The 25,076-nt window shown below is 35.9% G+C and overlaps 1 protein-coding gene across 3 annotated transcripts in view; it reads left to right on the forward strand.

Annotated features, from left to right (window-relative positions):
* The window catches only part of DGKH (diacylglycerol kinase eta), a gene marked incomplete at its 5' end in the record, with an annotated part of 194,994 nt that extends 171,723 nt beyond the window's left edge, over window positions 1-23,271 (forward strand). For 2 of the 3 annotated variants that reach the window (XM_081084490.1, XM_081084492.1), the window contains 9 exons: window positions 2,779-2,886; window positions 4,934-5,047; window positions 5,294-5,428; window positions 6,554-6,717; window positions 10,430-10,535; window positions 11,573-11,665; window positions 14,502-14,621; window positions 14,922-15,030; window positions 22,090-23,164. In XM_081084490.1, the coding sequence (XP_080940616.1) occupies window positions 2,779-2,886; window positions 4,934-5,047; window positions 5,294-5,428; window positions 6,554-6,717; window positions 10,430-10,535; window positions 11,573-11,665; window positions 14,502-14,621; window positions 14,922-15,030; window positions 22,090-22,142 (1,002 nt within the window). In that variant the 3' untranslated portion in view covers window positions 22,143-23,164. Of the gene's footprint in view, window positions 1-2,778; window positions 2,887-4,933; window positions 5,048-5,293; window positions 5,429-6,553; window positions 6,718-10,429; window positions 10,536-11,572; window positions 11,666-14,501; window positions 14,622-14,921; window positions 15,031-16,632; window positions 16,764-22,089 lie in introns of all 3 variants that reach the window. The other variant, XM_081084491.1, reaches the window with a different exon arrangement.
* Between the last annotated feature and the right edge of the window lie 1,805 nt (window positions 23,272-25,076).

The raw sequence follows: 25,076 nt of genomic DNA on the forward strand, positions 1-25,076 counted from the left end.
GAAGAAACAGAGGTAAATAATCATTTAACCATAATTTGGCAAGTACTGTGAACTATCTGGAATCAGAATGGCCTGATTACTTTAATTCCTTTAGCTCTTCAGAAATAGTATTTCTAATCTTTTCTATTGGTGGTCCAGATTTAGAGCAAGACCATCTTCCTTGCCCTAGCTGGTTTGGCTCAGTGGATAGAGCGTCGGCCTGTGGACTGAAGGGTCCCAGGTTCGATTCTGGTCAAGGGCACATGCCTAGGTTGTGGACTTGATCCCCAGTGGGGTGTGTGCAGGAGACAGCCGATCAATGACTCTTCATCGTTGATATTTCTGTCTCTCTCTCCCTCTCCCTTCCTCTCTGAAATCAATAAAAAAATATATATATTTTTTAAAAAGACCATCTTCCTTATGCAGCTGCATTTTACACTCCACTTAACATGGGTTTTAACCCTTTTTGAGCTGTGACATGCTGTTGAAACCATGGACCTCCTCTGAGAATATTGTTTCTAAATGCATTATGTAAAATACATAGACTTAAAAAAGAAACCATTAATATGGAAATAAATTAATGAAATATTTAAACTATTAGAGAGTATGTTAAATTAAGCAATTTAAATAGAACTTCCTTTGAAGATGAGATGTTAATTTTTTTTTCATACCATGTATCCAAACAAAGTGTATTCATTTATATATCTTTAAAGCTGCTATGAATTTTTCATTTAAACTAAAAAAACACACAACACAACTCAGTTCACCCACTTCTTCCATCCCCCACCCCCTGCCTCTTGGCAACCACCAATCTTTTCTCCGTAATTATGAGCTTTTTTTTTTAGATTCTATATCTAAGATTATATGGTATTCTGAGTTATTTTAAATGGTTGAATCTAATGAAAAAAATGAACTGTTGAACAAAATAGATCCAGAGACATAGAAGCATGGAACAGACTGTGGAATCCCAGAGGGTGGGAAGAGATCAACCAAAAAGGTTGTATGCATATCTGCATAACCCATGGACACAGACTGTAGGGTGGTGGAGGCCTGGGACATGGGGCAGGGTGGGGTCAATGGGAAAAAAGGGGACATATGTAATACTTTCAACAATAAAGGTCTAAAAAAAAAACAATAACACTACAGGCTTTGTATTCCAGAGATATAAAACTTCTAATTTGTAACAGGTTGTCTTTCTTTCAACCTATTATTGTCAAAATTCTTTGTGAATCAGCCAATACATAGCATATCCCAGCAATGGTGAAGCTGCTTCCAGTTTGAGTTGGTGGACAGTTATCCAAAGGAGTACCAGAAAGATCACGTAGTGGTGTTTCAGTGTTTACAGAATAAAACCTATATTCCTTAAGTTGATATTCAGTGCTTTTCACAGTTGTAGACCTCCCAGGATTTACTTTCTGTCTCTCTTAATTTTTAATCCTCTGCTCAAGAAAATAAAGTTAATCTTTAAAACTCCAGGAAATCATGTTTTTATGCACTTTTGTTCATGCTCTTCCTTTTCTTATTCCTTCACTGACCTAACTCTGCATAAAGCCTTTTGAAAATTCTCTACCAGTTAGTTGTCATTTTCCTCCTTCTTCCTTAAAGAAATGGAAACAATAGAGTCTACTGAGGTTGTTTTCAAATAAAATGAGATAACATTTTAAAATAACATATAACAGGAACTACATAATACTACCTAAAGTTTTCCCTCATATTTTAAATTATATGTCCTGGATTTTAGCTATGATGCGATGATGAAGTTTCTAAAACCAGGCTGCCATTAAATAAAACAGAGTAGAATATTGGGCAAACTACAGCACGCTTAGAAACTGAAAAGAAGTAGAGCAGGTCTGTGATACTGAGAGGAGTAAAGCAAGCAAGGCTCATTTGCCTTAAAAATTGAGATAATTTTTATTGAACTTTAAATGCAATTTTTGTAAAGTTATATTAATTATTTTTAGTGTTAACAATCATTACATAATGAAAATATAGCGTGTATATTAAGTATGACATCTGCAAACTAAACTCTTTCAAAATGAAGGCTATTCAGTAAGAATTTATTCATGTCATGTATAATTGATATCTTTTTCTTATTTAAGTGATCATTTAATTTTCATCTAAGTGATTACTTAGAAGGCATGGAGTATAAGATACATCTTAATATACATGTGTGTTTTTGATTTTGGTTCTGACTACTTAAAAAACTCAGTTTGAGTTTAACCAGATGCAGAGCACTAGCAAATTACTGGGAGCTGTGAGATGTACTAGATGAAATGGTTAGGACCCTGACAGCAGCCACTTTCAAAGGAAAGTTAATATACATACTAAGATTGTCTATAATAATAAAAGCATAATATACTAATTAGACCAGATGTCCTTCAGGATGAATGAAGCCAGAGCCAGAGAAAAGCCGGTGCCGGCAGCCAGGGGAAGGAAGGCCTGCTCTTGCACGAATTTCGTGCATTGGGCCTCTAGTGATACTATAAGTGAGAAAATCATAACTGACCTGAAAAAAATAACCTCAAGATAAGTATTGATTGATTTTGGTTAAAAGAAGAGGTAAAACCTTTTTTGTTGTTTAGTTTGGTTTTCTGTAAAACCTTCTGCTACAGTTATGTATACTTCCAATTTTTTAAATTAAAAGCAAAGACGATAAAAGTAATGTTAGGAATATATTTACAGGGAAACAAACATTACCAACACACTTGCCTCCATCATCCTTTCTCTTTGGTATACTACTGGCTTCCAAACTAGTGGTTTTCCTCTTTTTATCTAACTTCTAAGCTTTTTACCTTACAGTGTGATGGACAGTATATTCCTCTCCCCAGTCTGCAAGGAATAGCAGTACTGAACATTCCCAGCTATGCCGGAGGCACTAACTTTTGGGGTGGAACTAAAGAGGACGATGTAAGTATTTCCTTGCTTTTTCCAGATTCTAGAGGCTGCCCATTTTCCTTGGCTTGTGGCCCCTTTCTATCCTCAGAGACAACAAGGGCAGCTTGAGTCTCCTCGCATTGCATCTTTATGATCTCTTCTGCCTTCCTCTTCTACTTTAAGTGACCTTTGTGATTACATTGGGCCTACCCACATTATCTAGGATAATCTCCCCATTTTAGGATCCCTAATTTAATCACATCTGCAAAGTCTCTTGCCATGTGAGGTAATATTCACAGGTTTTGGGGATTAGGACAGAAACATTTTGTTTAGGGTTGTTGGGGGCCATTATTCTATCTATCAAAACACCTTTCCGTACTTTTAGTTTTCTAAATTTATGTGATATTTTTTTTTTTTTAATTTTAGAAATGTCAAGAGGGTTTATTTGACCATTGAGGTTGAGTGCTATTTTTGTTTTCTTTTTTATAGTTTCCTATATTAAAAAAGAAAAAACACACAACCTAAGAAAGGTAATTGTTCTAAAAATAATTTTTAAAAGCAAGGACACAATTATTAAAGTATATATAACATAAAAATGAGAAGTGTTATCACCATCTTTGTTTGAAGAGTCACATACATTCAATAATAGATCCTTTGCTTTGAGGCTTATGATATAACAGTTCTACTGACGCATTTTCTCAGAGCTATTAAATAAGCATGCAGGAATTAAAGTATAAATATATTGGAAAGAATTTTTAATATTTACAGTGTGAATATATTCACTTCCTATTGTATAAAAACTAACATGAGCAGTCAGTTTATTGTCACTACTCATTGTTTGTTTGTTTGTTTGTTTGTTAATCCTCACCTGAGGATATTTTCCCATTGATTTTTTCAGAGAGAGTGGAAGGGAAGAGAGAGAGAGAGAGAGCAAGAGAAACATCAATGTGAGAGAGACACATTGATTGGTTGCCTCCTGCATGAGCCCTGTCCAGGGCGGGGGATGGAACATGCAACCCAGGTATGTGCCCTCGACCAGAATTGAACCAGAGACCCTTTGGTGAGCGACACTCTAACCACTGACCCACTCCGCCAGAGCAGCCTGTCACTACTCTTAAATATTTTAAGGGGAAGAAATTAGTGAGATTAAGATGAATAAAGCTGCCCAGTCAGTGTGGCTTAGAGGTTGAGCATCGACTTATGAACCAGGAAGTCGCGATTCAATTCCTAGTCAGGGTATGTGCCCGGGTTGTGGGCTCCATCCCCAGTGTAGGTCCCTTCCTCTCTGAAATCAATAAAAATATATTTTTAAAAAACTAGGCAGTCTGATGACAAAAGCGATACTTATCAATGTTTGCAAATTTGTGTCCTGATAGTTTCAGTGAATGTTTTCATTAGGACACTGCTTTATACTGAATTTTTTTCCAGAGGTCTAATTATTTATGATATAGTAAAAGAAAGTAAAAGGGGAAAAGTAATATAGGTGAAATTTAAAACTTTAGGTTTAATTAATTTTGTGAAAATCCAGTTAACATCAAAGCAAAGTAAGTCTTACATGATTTTTATCCCTTGAGGTTTCTTGTCCATATTCTCAAATGCCCTAAAGAGTTATTGTATTAATATAGAAAGCACATATACATATTGCTTGTAACACCTTGAAAGATTCCCTTAAAGCTTACCAAGTGAACTGGATCATAATCTTCATGTTCATTAGCTTTAACCTTATGAAATCTATATCCCCTTTGGTTGTGTTTTTTTAGGTTAAAACTGCAGGCATCATTTTGTCAAGACATTTGAGTTATGTATAAACAGATATTTAATACATTTTATACCAAGATGAATTATGAGGAGCATGAGTATTATGTCATGTGGGTCTTAAAACCTATTTTTATTAGGTTTGTTTGTTTCAAGACATCTTCAGCGATATCTTTGTCCTTTGGGTTATCATTTCCTACTAATACTTCATTTTCTTAGTATTTTTATAATTTTTTAAAACTATGTATATTACAGAGTTTGCATTGCCTGACTTAACTTAAACCTTAATTTCATTAGTGAAGTGTAATGTCGTTTTTCCTTTCAGATATTTGCTGCACCATCATTTGATGACAAGATCCTGGAAGTCGTTGCAATATTTGATAGTGTTCAAATGGCGGTTTCAAGGGTCATTAAACTACAGCACCATCGAATAGCCCAGGTTTGTTTTTCTAATCGAATCTGACTTCACTACTTGGGACCCTGGGGAAGCTATTTCAGACGACTCCTACACTGTATATTCATTTTAAAATATTGACTTTCTTGTCATGTCAGTTGTTACTATGTCATCGTAAGTGGGAAATTATAACATACCATTCCACAGTATGGACTAAAGGTCAAGTCTGAATGTGGATTGTCAATTTCTCAGTATGATTTGTATTCTAAAATAACTTGTTTTTTATTTCAGTGCCGTACAGTAAAAATCACTATATTTGGTGATGAGGGTGTCCCAGTGCAGGTAGATGGTGAAGCATGGGTTCAGCCTCCAGGGATTATCAAAATTGTGCACAAGAACAGAGCTCAGATGCTAACAAGGGACAGGGTATGTAATCAAAAACATTCCTCCAGACTTTTATTAAGCCTTCTAAAAATATCTTAAATTATCACCAAAAAAAATAGAAATCAGAAAAGGTTGAAATTGCCGTTTAAATCTGACATTTAAGTCATTGTGGTTTTAAATATGAACAAATATTTTAATTTTTTTAAAAAGTTAATAGGTTGGTTTTTTTAGGTTTACAGAAAGTGCAGAAAATTTTAATTCTGTTCCCACAGACCTCATCACCTGGACAAGCAAATAAATGCCTCTGTTATTATTGCATCTTGTATTAGCACATTTTTTACAATTGATTAGCCAATATTGATATATTATTATTAATTCAAGTCTTTTAGTTTGCATTACTGTTTGCTGTTCATTCTGTAGGTTTTGACAAATGTCTAATCACTGGTATTCACCATGACAGGATGATACAGAGTAATTTCACTGCCCTAAAAATTCCTTGTACTCCACCTATCCATCTCTCCCTCTCTTACCCCAGCCCCTGGAAACCACCAATCTTTATACTGTCTCCATAGTTTTGCCTTTTCTAGAATATGCATTTTCATTTATTTATTTTTAAAATATGTTTTTATTGATTTTAGAGAGAGGAAGGCAGAGAGAGAGAGAATCATCAATGAGAGTGAAACATCAACATCAATTGGCTGCCTCCTACACGCCCCGGCTGGGAATGGAGCCTGCAAACCAGCCATGTGCCCTGACTGGGGAATCGAACCATTGACCTCTTGGTGCATGGGTCAATGCTCAACCACTGAGCCACACAGGCTGGGCAAGAATATGCATTTTTTAATTAAAGTCACACACCTAACAAATAAGACTGCCAATGTTTATCCTATCTGTTATACATTGATAATAATTAAAAAAAATTGAAGCTATCTTTTTTTTTAACATTTTAGTAACATATTTATCATCAACAATTACATTACTTTTAATTTATTGTGATATGCTGGAAAACTTTAAAGTGTGTTTTTTATACTTATGATTTATTTAATGATGTGTTAAATTAGGGGGAAAAACAATAGATGTTTTAAAGGCATAATATCTAAATACACATTTATTTGGGTTTCTGAGGCTCTAAACTAACAGTTCATTGTAATATTGATTTTTAAATAGGCTTTTGAAAGCACTCTGAAATCTTGGGAAGATAAGCAGAAGTGTGATTCTGGTAAACCAGTTCTTCGAACCCATTTGTACATCCAACATGCTGTTGACTTGGCAACGGAGGAGGTGTCTCAGATGCAGCTGTGCTCCCAGGCTGCGGAGGAGCTCATTACGAGGTAGGGTGGTCCTGCTGGCTTTTGGGCTGTGAGAACTCTGGTCTTGGCCAATTTTGTCTTATGAGTCCTAATACATCATTTCATATATTTGGGGTCTCTAACAGATGAATTCCGCTCCTTCTTCATTTGCTGCCTCAATACTTGCTGCTCTCCTTCATCAGATCCCCTCCAGCACATATGCTCACACCTGTGTTCTCTTGGACTGTGAACAGGTCTTGCACTTCTTGAAACACATGGCGAGCTTGCCTAATGTACCCAGCACACAGTACTCTTTGTTACTGTTTGTTTCCCCAGTTTATACGCAGTCTTTACTGACATATATTGCCTTATAATTAATTATTAATTAAATGTTGATAGAATGTAGAAAGAAATGGAAACATTGCTCCCAAGGAGAGTCGGGGGTGGAGGGGATGGGAAGAGCCCGAGAATCAGTTTCCAAACATTGAGAGACCACACAGAAATTATTTTTAGTAGACAGAAAGGGAAAAGATAGAAATAACAAGTTCTATGCATGTAAGACATAAAATCATCAAGACCAGGAGTAACCTTCAGAGGGAAGAAGGCACCACGGACAGTGCGGGTAAGTAAGAGCTGCCTTACCAGGTCACTGTGAATATTGAATGAGACCCACCATGTACAGTGCTTGTTAACACATCATGTCTGGCACATGTTGTGTTCTCTGAATGGTAGCTATTATATTCTTCCCGCACCTTCATCTGGACACGATTACAATGCTGAAAAAGAAAAGAAGGCAAATAGAGCTCAGTGGTACTGGAGGCTTACTTGCCCCCTTTCCCTCCCTCCTACCTACTGTCTGCTTCCCGCCCCCTCATTGCTTATTTTCCTCTTTAACTATTTCTCAGACACCTAGAATGTGCTTGATGCTAGAGATACTGAGAAAAAGGTATACACTCCCTACTGCTAGAAACCAAAATTCAAAATTAGAATAAAGTATGATAACTGCCAGATACTGAGTTGCTTAGAAAAAATGTAGGGAAAATGAATATTGAGTCAGCTAAACTCACATGACTGCATTTTTGTACATTTAGATTCTTATCCACAGAGATATTAGTTTTAGAGTAAATACTTCTCTTTTAGATACTATGGACAACATCTATGGACTCCATTTTACAGTTTACCCTCCAGATTTATCAAGGTATAATTAGCATAAAAATTATATTTAAGGTGTACAATGTGATGATTTGATGTATGTTAACACTGTAAAATATTTACCACAATCAAGTAATTAATACATAATATAAAAAACATTTGGATGTTCCTCAAAAATTTAAAGATAGAACTAAATCATTTTCTAGAAACCAAAATATACTTCCTATATTATCATCCTGTCAAACAACCAAATAACCTTATCAAAAAAGGAAAGTACACCTTGGCCAGACTTGGTTTTGGCCAACCTAGTTTGTTCCCCATCTGTTTTTTTAAATTTTGCAAAAGGTGAAAATCAGGCACACTAGTCAATTTGAATATCAAATGAATAAATTTATTCATTTATTTGATATTCAACAAATAATTTGAACATGTTCTGTGTGCCAGGCATCAGTTTAGTCACTGGGAGTGCCAAGGTGACTGTGTTGCAGTCCCTCTTCTTAATTTGCTGGCCGAGTAGGAGAAGGGAGAAGTGTGGCTGAAGTGTTGTCACAGGTCACACAGTGGGTGCTGTGTCACACAGAGGAGGCCAGAGGCAGTGAGGGAGGCTGCCTAGAGGAAGTGACCGCTCAGCTGAGTCTTGGAAGAAGAATCCTTAGGAAACGATGGATTGAGGCATGAGAGATGGAAAGAGGAAGATGATTTAAGGTAGAGCAGGATCTAGAATTGGTAGATGGGTGTGAATTAGGATGAGCCTAAGGTTTCTAATGAAAGGCTGGATAGACTGTGTTGCCTTTGATAAAGCCATAGTATTCAGGAAGAGGAGCAGATTTTGAGAGAAAGATGATGGGTGGGTTCCATATTAGGCTAAGAGAATTTCAATTACATTAGAAATATCTAGGAGGAGATTCAGTTAGCAGTTGGGAATGTTGATGTGAAGTTGATTTGCCTCTTTCTCTTTGAAAATTAGAAAAACATTTACTCATCTTTATTCTGATAAATAACTTGTTCTTTTTTTTTTTTAAATATATTTTATTGATTTTTTACAGAGAGGAAGAGAGAGAGATAGAGAGTTAGAAACATCGATGAGAGAGAAACATCGATCAGCTGCCTCCTACACATCTCCTACTGGGGATGTGCCCGCAACCCAGGTACATGCCCTTGACCGGAATCGAACCTGGGACCCTTCAGTCCGCAGGCTGACGCTCTATCCACTGAGCCAAACCGGTTTCGGCAAATAACTTGTTCTTTATGATTTCTCAAGGTTATTGGTGAGAATGCTGAGGTGACATTTGCAAGTTCTTTTAGACCGTGGATATCAATTGTATGGTCCTTAATAATTAAATTCTTTTCCTTTACTCTTGATTTAACTATGTAGGATTTCCGTCTCGTCTCGTCTTTGTTCTACCCTTTCCAGATTGAAGATCATTCTCCTTGAAAATGTGCGAAGCAAAAAGGGTTTGAATAGTCTTGCCTTCTTGTTCATCTGAAAAACCTTACATCATTTTCTAGCAGTTGGAACTTTTCCTCTATTCTCTTCTTTGGCCTCTTCTCTTCCTTAGTGCCCTTCAGGATTTTGTCTTTCTAGGACTATTCTTAAAGGTTTCAATTCTAGAGAACGGTGGCACAACAGTCTTTGGAGCTGGATAGACATAGATTCAAATCCTGGCTCTATTACTTATTAGTTTTGTGTATATTATTAAATCTCTCTGAGTCTCATGTCTTCATTAAGTGGAGAAAATTAGTCACAGCTACCTTTTAAGTTGTGAATATTAAATTAGATAATATATATAAAACATTTAGCATATAGATGATAAATAAGGCAATGTTCTTCCCCTAATCTGTTGTATTTGTTTCTGGTGGAATTTTCAATGAATAAAAGATACATTTCTACTCTCTATATTTGGGACCCCTCTCACTTTCCAATGATACTGCAAAATGAAGTGTGACTATATTTTGCTTTTCCAAATAGCACTTCAATATATTTATCTGATTCTAAGCCTAACTTTTTATATAAAGACTAGAGGCCCGGTGCATGAAATTCTTGCACAGGGAGGTGGGGGCGGGGGTCCCCTCAGCCTGGCCTGCACCTTCTCACAATCTGGTACCCCTCAGGGGATGCCCAAGTACTGTTTTAGGCCCCATCCCTTCCGTCAGACATCCAGCAGTTGGACATCTCTCTTGTAATTTGGGACCTCTTGGGGGATGTCTGACTGCCAGTTTAGACCCTTCCTTCCCTGGCTGCTGGCTGGAGCCTTCCTTCCCCAGCTGCCGGCTGCTGGCCAGGGCCTTCATTCTGCGCCACCCCCTGGGAGTCAGCACACGTCATAACATCATAGTGAGCAATTGAACTCCCGTTTTCTCAGTCGAACTCCCAAGAGGACACTTTGCATATTAGCCTTTTATATATATAGATTTTTTGGGTTAGTATTCTTTTTCAGTGGGGTTTGAATTTTGTAAATCTACCCTGTGCCATTCATAATTGAACATTAAAAAATTTTCTTAATGACCTTTATTATATTTTTAATCTACCACTTCTACACTTCAGAAAAATCAGCAATGCTCAAAACAGCCTTTTGTTCATTTGTTTTGTTTTTGCTTTCAGGATTTGTGATGCAGCCACAATCCACTGTCTCTTGGAGCAGGAACTGGCCCACGCTGTGAATGCTTGCTCCCACGCACTGAATAAAGCCAACCCCCAGTTCCCAGAGGTGAGGAGCTAATGGTAAATTCTCATTCCACAGACTTTTTTGGTGTTACATATATATTTTGATTCTATAGAAAGAACATAATGAACATGATGTAGTCTATATGAATTTTTGCCAGAAACTTATGGTAAATTTGTGGCCAAATTTTTCTTTTATTTTCTTCTCCCTGTCATTTTTCCATTCCTGCTCTTACATCTCTTCATGTTTTCTATTTAACTTTCCATCAGTTGTCACCTTGCTATTATCCTTCTACTCTTTCTCCCTTTAACTCCTACCATTTTCCTTATTTCCTATTTCACCTTCTCCCCTACACCTAGATATAGAACAAACTTAGATATCGTGCATTTTATTAAAGATGTTCATTCATTTTTGAAGTTGTGAACTGAAATTAATTTTACTTCATTTTGCTTTACCAGACTAATAAATTTAATACGTTTTAATGTAGAAATTAAAATTTTATAACTTCTGTTATTTTTCCCCCCAATTTTTTAATGTAGAAGTTAATACTAGAGTGGATATAACTCCCTTGACATGTGACATATTATAAAAGGCTATATAACATATAGAAAACAGATAACATTATTTTATGTTTAATTGTTCAATTAAAGTTAACTATGATAATATACAAATAAGTGTTAGCCTTCCAAGTTAAAGTCTAAAAAGCAATCTGGTTGGAACTACTGAGAGTGAAATTCATGGATGGAACTAATTATGATTAGATAATCCCCCTTTTAAAACATGATTTTCTTTGACAACTTCTTTATGGGAATATGTGTACACTGTTATCACATATAAGTATTTGTACGTAGGAGATACGGTCCTGGGTGTATCCACTGTAGTCGGTGGTTACAAGAATTATAAGAGTAATTATGCTGACAAACATGACCATGAAATTGTGCAATTATAATAGAATTTTGGTAGATTTTAAAAATATTTGTGATGTGAATTTAAATTGGAAGAATAAAATTGAGAATATTTGCTAATGATTGAATTCCAATTTAATACAAAACTACTTATCTTTGATTTTTTTTTTTTCCTAGAGCCTTACGAGAGACACTGCCACTGAAATAGCCATCAATGTGAAGGCACTATATAATGAAACGGAATCTTTACTGGTTGGCAGAGTTCCTTTGGTAAGGAAAAGAAGTGGTTGATCACATAAGAATGATGACACATGTATGGACCTTACCTTCCTTAGGGAATCATGCATTTATCAGATTCTAGTGCAAAAGCAGCCTTCTGGCCCCCATCCTTAGAGCTTCCTTTTTACCTAGCTTTTTCCTTCAAGAAAATATATGGCTAACTCTGGGAGTTATGATCCAGGCCTACAAGAGATTACTCCTCACATATGCCAACATATGTTTATGCAATCCTGCTCTGCCCAGTCAGTTTTGAGAGACGTGAGTTTTATAAAGTGCAATAGACATTCCTCAGGTATCACTAACTCATTATTGCAGAAAAGTAGTGGAAGTCATAGGTTTGTTCTCAAAATTAACATTAAAATATGATTGGTATGGTTTTGTAGATTTGCTTAAAAGACACTTTCTAGACTTCATTTTTCAAAACTCAATTTCAGGAATTAGCTGTCTCCCTAAATTAACTCAGATTGGTGCTGGACATCAGGAATATGACCACGGCCCATTGACCTCACATAAGTGCTAGAAGACCATAGATAGCCTGTTTGGTTTGCCCAGAATCCTTGCCTTGTCAGCCTTTATTCTCAGTGTTTTCAAATGCTCCAGCATGTTGGGTCTGTTCGCCACCTAGTGTTCAATTGTGGTTTATTCACACATGCTGTTGCAACTATGTTCTTCCTGTAACAGTTCTGTTTAATTGGTAGGTGATGATCTTAAAACATTTCTCTTGACTGTAATTTTATCTCTTTTTTTGTATTTAAATATACACTTAAATAAAAGTGATAGTAAAATTCATAGTATCTGTCACAGTGGGAAAATGGGAGGTTTAGCTAACTAATAAGTGACTGCAGTTGGAATTACTGTTTGATTGGAGTCCAGAAGTGTGTGGCCCTCGTAGCATCCTTCATTCTGAGAGGAGGAGCAAAGGCTACATAAAGTGCATTGCTCTCACCTACCTCCTGAGGAAACTGAAACACAACTTCTTTAAGGCAAGAGGTGACTGCTTCTGCTGTGGTCATGAAGAAAAATTTTTAGGAAGAAATATTGGTTACATCTTTTGATAAAAACAGTGGGAATCTTGGCTATTCTTCATGCTTCTATTATTAACCAGAATCTTCTTGCTCCTCTTCTAAACTTAGTCCCATAGGAAATCCAGTGAGCTGGATTTGGTCCCAATTTTTAGATGGAGGACGGGTATATTTTCTTGTGTTATTTGAAGTACATTTAAGGTAATTTCTGGTTGACAAGAACTAGAAGCACAACTTATTCTGTATTTTAGTTCTTTATACCAAAAGTATCCATTAAGTGTTATTTGGTTAATATTCATCAGTTATGTTATTTTAATACATAAGGACTTCCCTCACTTTTAATTCTTCTGTCACTGTCAAAAATGTATGTTTGGTCTAAAATGTTTACCACTAAATTTTATCAAATTTACCTTAGGCAATATTGATATCACAATAAAGAGAATCATATTTGAGAGCAACTGAAGTTTACTCTTTATCTGGATTCTAGAATAAATATGTAATCACCATTTATCAATTTTATAAGAGAGATATTTTTAGAATAAAAGGAAAGTGGTAAATTTTATATGACAACCTGGAGAATCTCTATATTTTAATTTTAGTTTTTGAGAGAGAGAGAGAGAGAGAGAAATTAGATGAAAGAAAGAAAGAAAGAAAGAGAGAAAGAAAGGAAGAAAGAAAGAAGAAAGGAAGGAAGGAAGAAAAAAAGAAAAAGAAAGAGAGAGAAACATTGATTTGTTGTTTCACTTATTTATGAATTCATTTGTTGATTCTTGTATGTGCCCTGACCAGGGATCGAATCTGCAACTTGGTGTATTGGGACAAGGCTAACCAACTGAACTACCCAGCCAGGTCCCTCCATATTTTTATTAACTAGTAGAAATGGTAAACCTTAAATAACAGAGGGGGAAAAATAGCGTCCATAATAGATAACAGTAACATTCTCTCTGAACTTTTAGTTTAAAATTCTGTGAACCTATATGTGCTTCTTTACAATTTTAAAGTATTTTATAAAAATACTGATTAGCTAAAAGAGACCTTAGAAATAATCTAGTCATATTCTACTGTTCATTGAGGAGGAAACTAAGACTCCTGAAATCAATGGACCTTCCCTTGGTTGCAAAGTTAGTAACAAGTCTGGGACTAGGAATCAGTCACCTCCCTTCTAGTTCTGTAGTATTTGTTTCACCTTTATTTATTTATTGAATTTATAAGTGCTTTCTAATAACTGCTTCGAATGGGTGGTTAATAGGAGACCAGTTAAATTATTGTTGAAGTTTCTAAACCCTCTTCCAGATTACAAGCCATTTAGCTTTTTGCCTTGCCCTGATTTTTGCAACAGTTGTTCATCACAAATTTTTCTGAGGTTTGTGGGTTGTTGTTTTTTTATTAAACTTATTATTTTTATTTTCCAGGAGATTTTTGTGCCAAGCAGTTCTTTTTATATGATCTATTTTTTGACCAATTTAAAAAATATTATTGTTTGTTCACATAGTGATCTATGTAAATCAAAAGGATTTTTGCCACAAATAAGTAATCAGATTACTCACTAGAGCAAAGGTCACACTAATTATTTATATCCTGGGAAGTAAGGATAACTCTTTCCAGGTCTTTTTCAATGAACCCCATATAAGATTATTTGTTCTTTCCTAATATTCCTTTATATTAAAAACAACTACAGCAATAACCACAACCTCGCCTAGCCTAGTAAGCGATGAGGGTGTTCATTATCAAATAAAATAACTTACTCTGTTTGAGGTTGGGCACTGAGCCTTGTTTTGCTTTGTTTTTGACCTGCTGGTAACCAGCAGCTGGAATCCCCACACGAGGAGCGGGTGTCCAGTGCCTTACACTCTGTGGAGGTGGAGCTGCAGAAGCTAACAGAGATCCCGTGGCTTTATTACATCCTCCACCCAAATGAGGACGAGGTATGTAGAATTCAGCCTGTTTCTCGATCAGTGTCAACTTGATGATGATAGAATTTGAATCCATCTTTTGCAAAAGAGATATCCAGGGGAAAATAAATTTTGAATATTACTTTTATGTGAACCAAGGTAACATGGGAATCACTACATTTTCAGTAGTATATGACGGCATGAACTTTGAAGACGTTATCCCGTCAGCAATGTTTTTTGTTAGTAACTGAGTCCTGCGTTGTCTCTAATATTAGAGTGGGTTTTCTTCTCTTACTGTCCTGAGAAAATTCTCTTCTTGCTCCACTCGAACAGGAGCCTCCTATGGATTGCACCAAGAGAAACAGCAGAAGCACAGTGTTTCGCATAGTGCCAAAATTTAAAAAGGAAAAGGTTCAGAAGCAGAAGATAAGCTCACAGCCTGGTAGGTGGTCCACAATGGGAGGGAACGAATAGCATTACAGAAAAACAACTGATTACAGTGATTCCACTAAGGCGATGAAATGCTCTAGATCAGCGGTTCTCAACCTGTGGGTCGAGACCCTTTGGCAGTCGAACGACCCTTTCACAGGGGTCACCTAAGACCATCCTGCATATCAGATATTTACATTACAATTCATAACAGTAGCAACATTACAGTTATGAAGTAGCAACGAAAATAATTTTATGGTTGGGTCACATGAGGAATTGTATTTAAAGGGCTAGAAGGTTGAGAACCGCTGCTCTAGATAGTGGCAATCATTGTTCTACATGTTGAGTGTACTAAATGCCACTGTAAAATGGTTAAAATGGGGAGTTTCATTTGATGTTCATTTTACTATAATAAAAAATTATATTGTACCTAAAATATGTCCAATATCAGTAGGAATCAGTAGTTATGAAGCACACAAGAAAATGCAGTGGCTGCTGATTTGCTTTACTTGGTGTCAGTGCACCCATGCAGCTGGTTCTCTGTCTCGCTCACCAGCAATTCAAGGCCTCGGCGTCTAACTTGTTTCTCTTCTTCAAAATACAAAATCTGGATCATTTCGATAAATGGAACATAGAAACTTCCATCTTTTCCTTTAGCTTGTTAAATATACTTTCTACCTAAAGTTCTATATTTTCTTTCAGTCTACTGTGACATTTGCATTCTCAAGCAAAGATTAAATTCTCTTTGAAGTTGTCTTTCTAGTTCCCTTCCCACCTTTCCCTAGCGCTTCCATTTAATGCTATGCTAGTGCTAAAGCAACTTCAAGTTCTTTGTATATGATGGTCGGTGCCTTTCACAATCAAATCAGTTTCTAATTTCTCTGAGTCGGCTATCACCTTGTCAAAAGTGATATATAATCTGATTTTTGACAATCAAAGAGCAGCTCTTAAAGGGCATTTCAAAACCAAATATGGCAAATAAGTAGGCTTTCAAATAACAAATCAATGTTGAGTCAAGTATGTAAAAGAGTGATTATACATATTGAAAAATAACAATCCAATTAATCTTAGAGTAGTGTTGACTATTTTTAGATGATGTTAAAACAGCTTAACAGGACATTTATTTTTATAATTATCAATAGTAACAGAATCAATAAAGGCAGCACTTGAAGTCAGCAAGACCTAAAGCAAAAGTTTGTGTAAAATTTAGTACCCTGTGTTAGATTTTAAATTTTAATTAGCATTTGTAGCTAATTAAACTATAACTAGTTTCATATATGATCTTAAGGAAATCATCAGAACTTATTTAAACCTTGTACTACCAATCCCAATTATGAGAAATACATCTTTTGTTCATACTGTGTAGTTTGGGTGGCTTTAACGAGGACATTGAGCGAACGCTAAGGACACAGGTGCACTGCAGTGAATGTCTTTGTGGTCCTTATGTTGACCTGCATGGGGAAGAAATGGAACTGTAGTTTTGTTGAAACACCTTTAACCTTTCCCTCTGCTAGCACTGCTGCTGTATTCTGTTTGCATCTCCTTTGGCCAACCTTTGCTTTGTAATGCATTGAGCATGTAGAAATTAAGGGGGTTTTGCTCTTAACTTTGGTAGTTCAGAAATGGGGCACAGAGGAAGTTGCTGCTTGGCTGGATCTGATCAATTTGGGAGAGTACAAAGAAATCTTCATCCGTCATGACATCAGAGGGGCTGAACTTTTGCATCTGGAAAGGCGAGATCTTAAGGTATTTCCTTTGTGCTACTCTTTGCTCTTGAAAGTTTTTCTTGCAAAACAAAATCCCTCCTCCTGTGCCTCTCCTGTTATGTGCTTATAGCTTGGCTTATGTTATGCAAACGTGCAATAATCTAATATGCATTGCCCTGTGGTCTGAATTCCTTGTATGCTTTTTAAACAAGAATGTCAGCAATATTTTCCTGTCAAAATCTTTCTCTGGCTATTATAGCTAAAGCTTAGCATGACTTTAGTAATTTTTCTCTGCATTCATTGGTATGGCTGTCCCTATATGCTAATATTTTTAAATGGATAATGTTTCCATCTGCTCACTCTACTGGATTAGCATGAAAGGTGATAATTGCTGCTGAAAATAACTTTAAAAATCTAATATAAGGCTAACAACTAAAAATTAACTCAAAATGGCAATGACAAAGCCTTCCTAATATATGGAACTAGGTGAGATACCTATAGCAGTCCTGTGATTTTGCATTTCTAAATTGATGTCAGAGGAACAACTAGACCAATAAATTCAAATTTCTTTCTATGACTTATTAAAATTGTATTCTTCTCAAAAATAAATGTGTTTTATTTAGTAACTGAAGTAAAAATTATGCCTTTTACTAGAAGCAGCTCAGAGCCTATTTGTCATTTATGATGGAAAAGGAAAATCATTAATTCATGGTCTACAGCAATTCCCTTTCATTCTATCGGTAGAGACTCAACAGTGAAAATGGCCAAAGTAGCCTCTTGGGTCTCAGAGTTAGGAGTAGGATTTGTCATGTTACCTTTTTTTACCACATGTTGCCATCTTAAAATTCCAAGGTGCTTAATAAACAAGCGACAAAGCCTTCAGTATTTGTTGGAGTGATCCCTTTTCTGTAGACCAACTTCTAAAATGCTTGATACAGTTAGTTCCTGACAAATTCATGAACTGTGTCTATCTATAAGTACATTAGCAGACATTTTTGAACAGATAAAGGGTAATGTATAGTTGTTTAGAATGCAGAGTCCTATAATTTTAGCACAGTGACAGACATTTATACCTAAACATTTTTAGCCCAGAATAAGCTATATATATAAAAGCCTAATATGCAAATTGGCATGGAACAAAGGAAGGCCCCAGCCAACAGCCAGAAAGAAGGCCCCAATTGGCCCTGATCGCTGGCCAGGCCTAGGGACCCTACCCATGCATGAATTTCATGCACCAGGCCTCTAGTAATAAAATAATAGATTAATTAATTTTCTTAGTTGAGAGTCCCAAATCTAGAATACAACAAAAGAAACGGCGTTAGAGCTCATAAAGTAAAGGTTGGCTTCAAAACTTGAACGTACACAACAAAATAAATGTGAGGGGTCGTTATTTCCAACTTATTTATGTAGCTTCTGATATCATCAGCAGGCAGCAACATTTATTGAATAGCTACTGATTAATGTTCTACCAGCTTCCCTGGGGAGTATCTGCCCTCTAGAAGTTTGTGCATCTCATTTTCCATGGATAAGCATCATTCAAAGATTAGACAGTGTGTGGGTGTGTGCGTGCATGCTCATTATATATGTGTACATAACAAACACATATAAACATGAAAATACACACAGTGAGTGAAGCAAATACTTGCAGAATGAAAAAAAAAAAAGAGCATATACTTATACTAAGTCAAAGTTAGAGTGGAAGGACCAGGCTGGAAAAAAAGAATAAGAGCTAAGTGTAGATAGTCAAAAATTATTTTAGTAAACTTTCTCTTCAGCTTTCATGGGACCTTTGGTTCTGTTTTGTTTTTATTTTTAGTATAAATAACATTCTTTCTTAAAAGTTTTGTTTTAGAAATTTGCATTGATAGTTCTTTTGGTTCTAAAACAGAGTGTGGGGAAATGGGAAAGGAGAAAAATAGTTTTACAGAGAGAGCCTTCAGTAGAACAAAGCCATGAAGGTAGAGAATGAGTTGCCCTGAGTCTCTGGTTGTAGCTGCCAGAAACAGCAGACCCTTCAGGGTCACGGTTCTAAATGTGAAGCATTACCTACACTGTCTATGAATATATTATATCAGTGGTTCACAAGCTTGTATTTTCAGCCCTGACCTCATTTGTGAACTTTAGGATTATTCTACTTGATACTTGGTTATCACACATGGATGTCAATCTTAACATGTCCAAAACTAAACTTTTGAGCTCCTATCCCATTCCCATTCTGCCCCTTCTCCAGTGCTCTTAGTAAACCACCCTTCTCTCTCTCCAGGTGCTTGAGCCAGAGAAACCCAAGGTCATACTTGGCACCTTCCGCTTTCTTATCCTTTTCCCCTAACTCATTAAGCCCATCACAAAGTCAGGTTGCTTTCTCCTGTCCATATCCTACTCCATGGTACTGTACCCTCTGCCTGTGTAAGGTTAGTGGCTTCCTGGCTTTTCCTTCCACTGCTACTCTTGCTCTCTCTACCACATTATCCCCATTGCAACCAGAGTGATAATTTTAACATTAGACATATCACTTTCTGCTTAAAACCTTTCAGTGGCTTCTCCTTTCTGTTAGAATAAAGACTCACATCTTTGTGAGGCCAGCAGGATCTGCCTGTTTATTTAACCTGCTGTGGGATCACTGGCCCCTTGCTTATTTCATTTGCTTAAAAATAATAAACTCATTCTCACCTTAGGAGTGTACCTTCTGATAGTATGCTTCTCCTCCTGACCCCACCTGGTTACGTCCTGCTCAGATCTTGGCTCAGGTGTTACTGCCTTATCACCAAAACAGCTAGAGATAGTAATGTGACCGTCCAAAGGTGACAAAGGGAGAAAATTCCTAATGTGCTTTAACAGACAAATAAACTGATTGATTGCATTATTTTTATTCCTGGAAGACAGTAGGAAAAACTGATAGACACCAAAGAAAATGACAAAGACACAGTGGTTTTTGTTTGGTTGGTTCTTGTTTTTTTTTCTATTTGGAAAGTTGTGTATGTGTGACTAGAAAGGTAACTCAGTATCTACAAAGCATGCCTCTGCAAAATTAGGCCTATTAATCCAAAGAAAGCAAAAGCCAATAATAAAGACTATGAAAAATAAATTATGAAACATATAACTAATATCAAGGCATAACTTTGTCACAGCCTAACTCCTAGAAAACATGAAAGTACTGAACTCAAAAGAAAGAAAATATAGCTAATAAGTTAGTGTAGCTCTATGGGAAACATTCATTTCATTATACTGCAATATTAATTTTGAGTAGAATCTGGCTTCTCAGAGTTTTTATTCTTGAGAATACAATGTGCAAATGGCCTAAAATAAAATATGTAGTGCTAAATATATATTTTTTCAGAATGTAATAAATTTTTTTAATTTTTTATTACAATTTACATTCAATATTATTTCATATTAGTTTTAGGTGTATAGGGTGGTGGTCAATCATATACTTTACAAAGTATACCCCTTCATATTTTTAGTACCCACCTAGCATCGTACATAGTTACTACAGTATTATTGACTATATTCCTTATGCTATTCATCACTGTGACTATTTTGTAACTATCAATTTACACATCTTAATCCCGTTACCTTTTTCACCCGTCTCCTAACCCCTCTTCCATCTGGCAAACATCAGTCTTTTCTCTACATCTGTGAGTCTGTTTCAATTTTGTTTGTAAATTAATTTTGTTCTTTAAATTCCACATGTAAATGAAAATATATGGTCTTGCTCCGTCTTATTTCACTTAGTCTGATAACCTCTAGGTCCACCCATGCTGTTGTAAATGGTAAGATTTCATTCCTTTTTTATGGCTAAGTAATATTCCATTCTACATATGTACCATAACTTTCTACCCACTCATCTATTAATAGGCACTTGGGTTGCTCCCCCAGGTAACTATGTTATCACAAAGCATAAAGAATATTAAATATTCCACGCAAATCAAAGAATCTAAATACAACTATAAATGCAATTTTATCTTCCTCTAAGATTTGACCTTGCTTTTGTTATTTTAGCAAAAGCAAGGAAAATATATAGTTGCCTTAAGGCTGATTGTGGATGACACTCAGGAAATACATAGTTGCCTTAAGACTGATTGTGGATGACCTGGTGTCATATGAGAAAATATTTTTCAGGGTCAGTTAAATATTGTAAGAATTTTACCCTGAAATTATCTCAAGCTTGAAAAGAGCACTGGCTATAGAAAGAGTATTTTCCAGGATTCAGAGGCTTCAGGAACACTGCTGCTATGGAATTCAGATTGCTTATAAAGTTTATGGAGAGAGAAACTGCGTGTGTGTGTGTGTGTGTACTTAAAACAGATTGATCTATTTCATTTAAAAGTAAACAGTGCTCTAAGTCTGCAGAACAAAGTGGATATTTGGAATTTTTATCTTCTCAGAAAAATAATCTTGTGATACCTTATCCTGTTTTCTAGGCTGCTTTGGAATTAATCATTTTATTAATTTTCAAATATCTTAAACTCTGTTTTGTAAAGTTAAATATTCCACTTCACATATTATGCCCCTTACACCTGAAGAAGGCTGTCGTGTTTGGAGGCCATCACACTTTCATTTAGTTTCTCAGATAGTGGATATTATGGCTCTCTTAGATGGCTTTCATTCATTCCTGCAGCAGGTGTTTATTTGCTAAGTGCCTGCTCTGTGCCACACACTCTGCAATCAGCATCCATTTCTGAAAATTAACTATTGAATCTTGGTTCTTTATAGAAAATAGTTCTTTAAGAAATGAGAACAGTTCTGAGGGAAAGGAGCCAAAAGAGGTGGAGGAAAAACACCAACCCACAGATACCTATGTCTAAAAAATTTTTTCACTTATACATTACAAAGTGTGAGGAATACTTAAATATTCCCCAGAAATCAAAGACTGTGGGTGCAGCTGCAACTAACTGCATTTGTGTTCCAAATGTAGGCAATGGGCACTGGTGTCTTCCTTCAGGATTAGGCCTCACGTTTAAGTTTCCTTTACCAAGGAAGTGTGTAGTTGCCTGGAGGCTAATTGTGGATACCCATGTGTCACACCTAGCGTTTCACAGAGATCCCAAATGGACCTGTGTTTCTTAAGAAAAGAAGAGCAAAGAGAAACTAATTTAGACTCTAGAAGAACTGCCATTGTATATAATTCATGAGAATGTACATTTAAGTGTTTGTGTATTTTATTTGTTGGTAATTTTTCAGTGTCAGGTTATTTTTGTTTTATAAACTTATTCTTTAGCTTTTACTTCCTGAATCATTAAATATAAACTAAAGTAAATGAAGTGAATGCTAATTATTAGCTTAATATTTAATCTCCAATTTTCTCTTGTCAATAAACTTCTTTCTCTACCTTCCCACCTCTTTTTTTTTTTTCCTTTTTCGTTTAGGACCTGGGGATATCGAAAGTGGGTCATATGAAGCGAATTCTCCAGGGAATTAAAGAGCTTGGAAGGAGCACTCCCCAGTCTGAGGTGTAATCATATTGGTGCTATTCCTTAGAAGGGACGTATGGCTATTTAATACAAAGTCCTTGGAAGCAGTTGACTGTTCGTGTAGTTTTCTGCCCAGATAAGTAAGCACCACTGAAGCACCTCCATGGCTTGATATTGTGCCGTTGGTGAAAATTTTGATTTGAGGTATTAGAAAATATTTTTGTGCCAAAAAATACATTCCACAAAGCTATTTTCTTACTGTGCAAACCTGATATGTTCAAATTTGCTCATATAAGTAAAACAGTAGGATGAGACAATTGCATTGTCCAAAAGGTGAAATTGCAGAATGTTTGCTTTCCCTAAACCTGGTCAGATGGAATGTTCTTACTGTGCACTCACATAATAGGATATGGCTAAAACTTCTTAGGTCTCATTAGTGGAGGCATTGGCTTCCTCCTCAAAATCGTTGGTTAGAGGACTAAGATATATAAAGATGTGTTTTGAATGTTAGATTGGTATCACCTCAGATTCCTAGTGTCCTGTGGTCAAATAATAGGGTTAAAATCCCTCAAATACTATGAATGAATGAACGCAAATCTTAATGCACGGTGTTGCTGCCTGAATTGTCTCTTTCTTGCATGTCCAACATCTACTATTGTAAAACTTAGTGTTAATGTCAGTTTTAATGGGATTAATTTATTACTACCTAAGTACCTTTTTGTTAGCTATAGGCACTTTTCTGTTCTTTGATGTGGACTTTGCATAAATATTCTGTATCTAAGAATTTGTGAACATGTGTCTATGCCATAATCAACAAATGATAAACATTTTAGGCAAGCCAATTTTTGTCAGCCTATCATAAAGAGTAGGTATGCACATTAAGAAAATTTCCTGGATAGTTTCATAAAATTACATATTCTGTTGTCTAACAACATTATGCTTTCCAAACCAAATTTTCCACATTTGTTCTTATTTTTCCATTTCAATTTAATAATTATTTAATGCTGTGTTTGCATTTATATATAGTAACTGTTGACATCCAGGAATTTCTTCAGTGTCTCAACTGTGGTTTGTATACTGATCGGTCACCCAGACTCACCCACTAGCTAAAGTTATGCTTGACATGAACTTCCTCCCAACAAGAGAAATTTAAAATTTTTAAAGACCTTTACATTATTATTATTATCTCACATAATTCTTATATCTTATCAGGTAGATATTCTTTTCTTTTTCTAACCACCATACTTCAGTGTAGCTCATTAGGAGTCAACATTGCAATTATCAAATCTTTGAAAGCCAAAAGCGTACATATCAACAAGTCACAAAATACTTCAAATAATCTCTTTTTAGATATTATATGCCAAAAAGTAATTATAATATTTAAAAATCTTCTATATATAAGAAGTAAGCAGGGTACTGTACTGACCCAGTGGTGACAATTTTCATAAAGTAACCTTTTAGGTAGGTGCTCAATAGGAATATATACACACGCATATATACATATACACACATATATGTATATACACCCATATACATTTATATGCATATTCACACTTATAATCACAAAATATGCTCTCATTGATATGTTCTAGACAACTCTTTGCTGAATGCGTAAAGAGAAATATTGATGGGAAAGCATTAAAATGAACTATTGTCAGACATAATTTAATTATATCAAAGAAGTTTAATTATTTGACATTTTATTCTTATTTATAACTTTAGTATCTAACTACTAGAAAAATCATAAAATGTGGATATCTTAAAAATAAATAAACCTGATAGGTAGGTTCATGACCAAGTGTGTCTGACTATATATTTTACCTAAGTTGTGAATTAGTAGAAATTTTCCAAAGAGAATTATACCAGGTAGCTTAATAGAGTAAAAAGTTATTCACTTAAAATGTTAATGTTACCCACACCTAAGAAATCACAGGCCTTTTCCAGTTCCTTTTGTAGTCCCCTGTCCCCTGCCCCCCAGCCTGCACGATGTCCTGCTCTTCCAGACACTTCCCTGGGAAAATAAAACACTTGCCCGGTCTCCCTGTCCAACAAGGAGGTGGGAACTCTAGACAAAAATGAATTAATATAAAGATCTTTATTGATTTTCACTTCCTCAAATACCTCTTTGCCAATAGAGAAGATTCTTAAGCTATTACATTTTCAGAATGGAAAAAGAAGATATAAATGACTGAATTTTTTGGTTTGATGTTGATCTTTCAATCTTAGATACCATCTCTTATATTTACTGTAAAACCTCAGTTAATGGAATCTTTAGGTAGGTAGAATTTTCCTGCAAGTGGCTCTTGGATGAGGGGAATCCTTTAAAATGACCATTTTGATATCCTTTTTGTTGAATGATAGCACATTTCCTGGTACATTTTGTCATGTGGCGTTGTGTAGGATCCAAATGACTTCACTCACACCTGTTTGCCAGGGTAGTACCCTCAGAGCCTCCTTAGGCCCCTGGCAGTATCACAGAGGAACCAGCTTCTTGTAATAGATGGGGTTACAGAGAAAACAGGATGAAGAATTTCTCTAGGGTGTCTGATTACAGCTCTGGGGAGTGCAGGTGAGGTCCCTGTGCTAGTCCACGCACAAGCTGAGCTGTAGTGGCCACCTTTCCTCTCTGCTAGGCTCTTACACATGCAGATAGTTTGGGAGGGATGGAGAGGAATCACAACCAACATCCACTTCCTTTCAGTCTCATTTTTCTGAGGAAGAACGTGCTTTTCAAGAAGGAAAGGGACAGAGTCAGGCCTAAGTATAATTTCAGTGTAAACTTAATTTTTCTCTTCAGCGTCTTTCCACCTCCCTTTTATTTCTCTTACATTTTCTGAGTTTATTTCTTGTTTTAATTTAAATTTATTGGGGTGACATTGGTCAACATGAACATATAGGTTTCAGGTGTGGGTTTCTGTATTGCACCATGTGTCCACCTCCCT

The sequence above is a fragment of the Myotis nattereri genome (genome assembly GCF_964212035.1).
Source record: "Myotis nattereri genome assembly, chromosome: 2".
In the NCBI taxonomy this organism is placed as follows: Eukaryota; Metazoa; Chordata; class Mammalia; order Chiroptera; family Vespertilionidae; genus Myotis; species Myotis nattereri.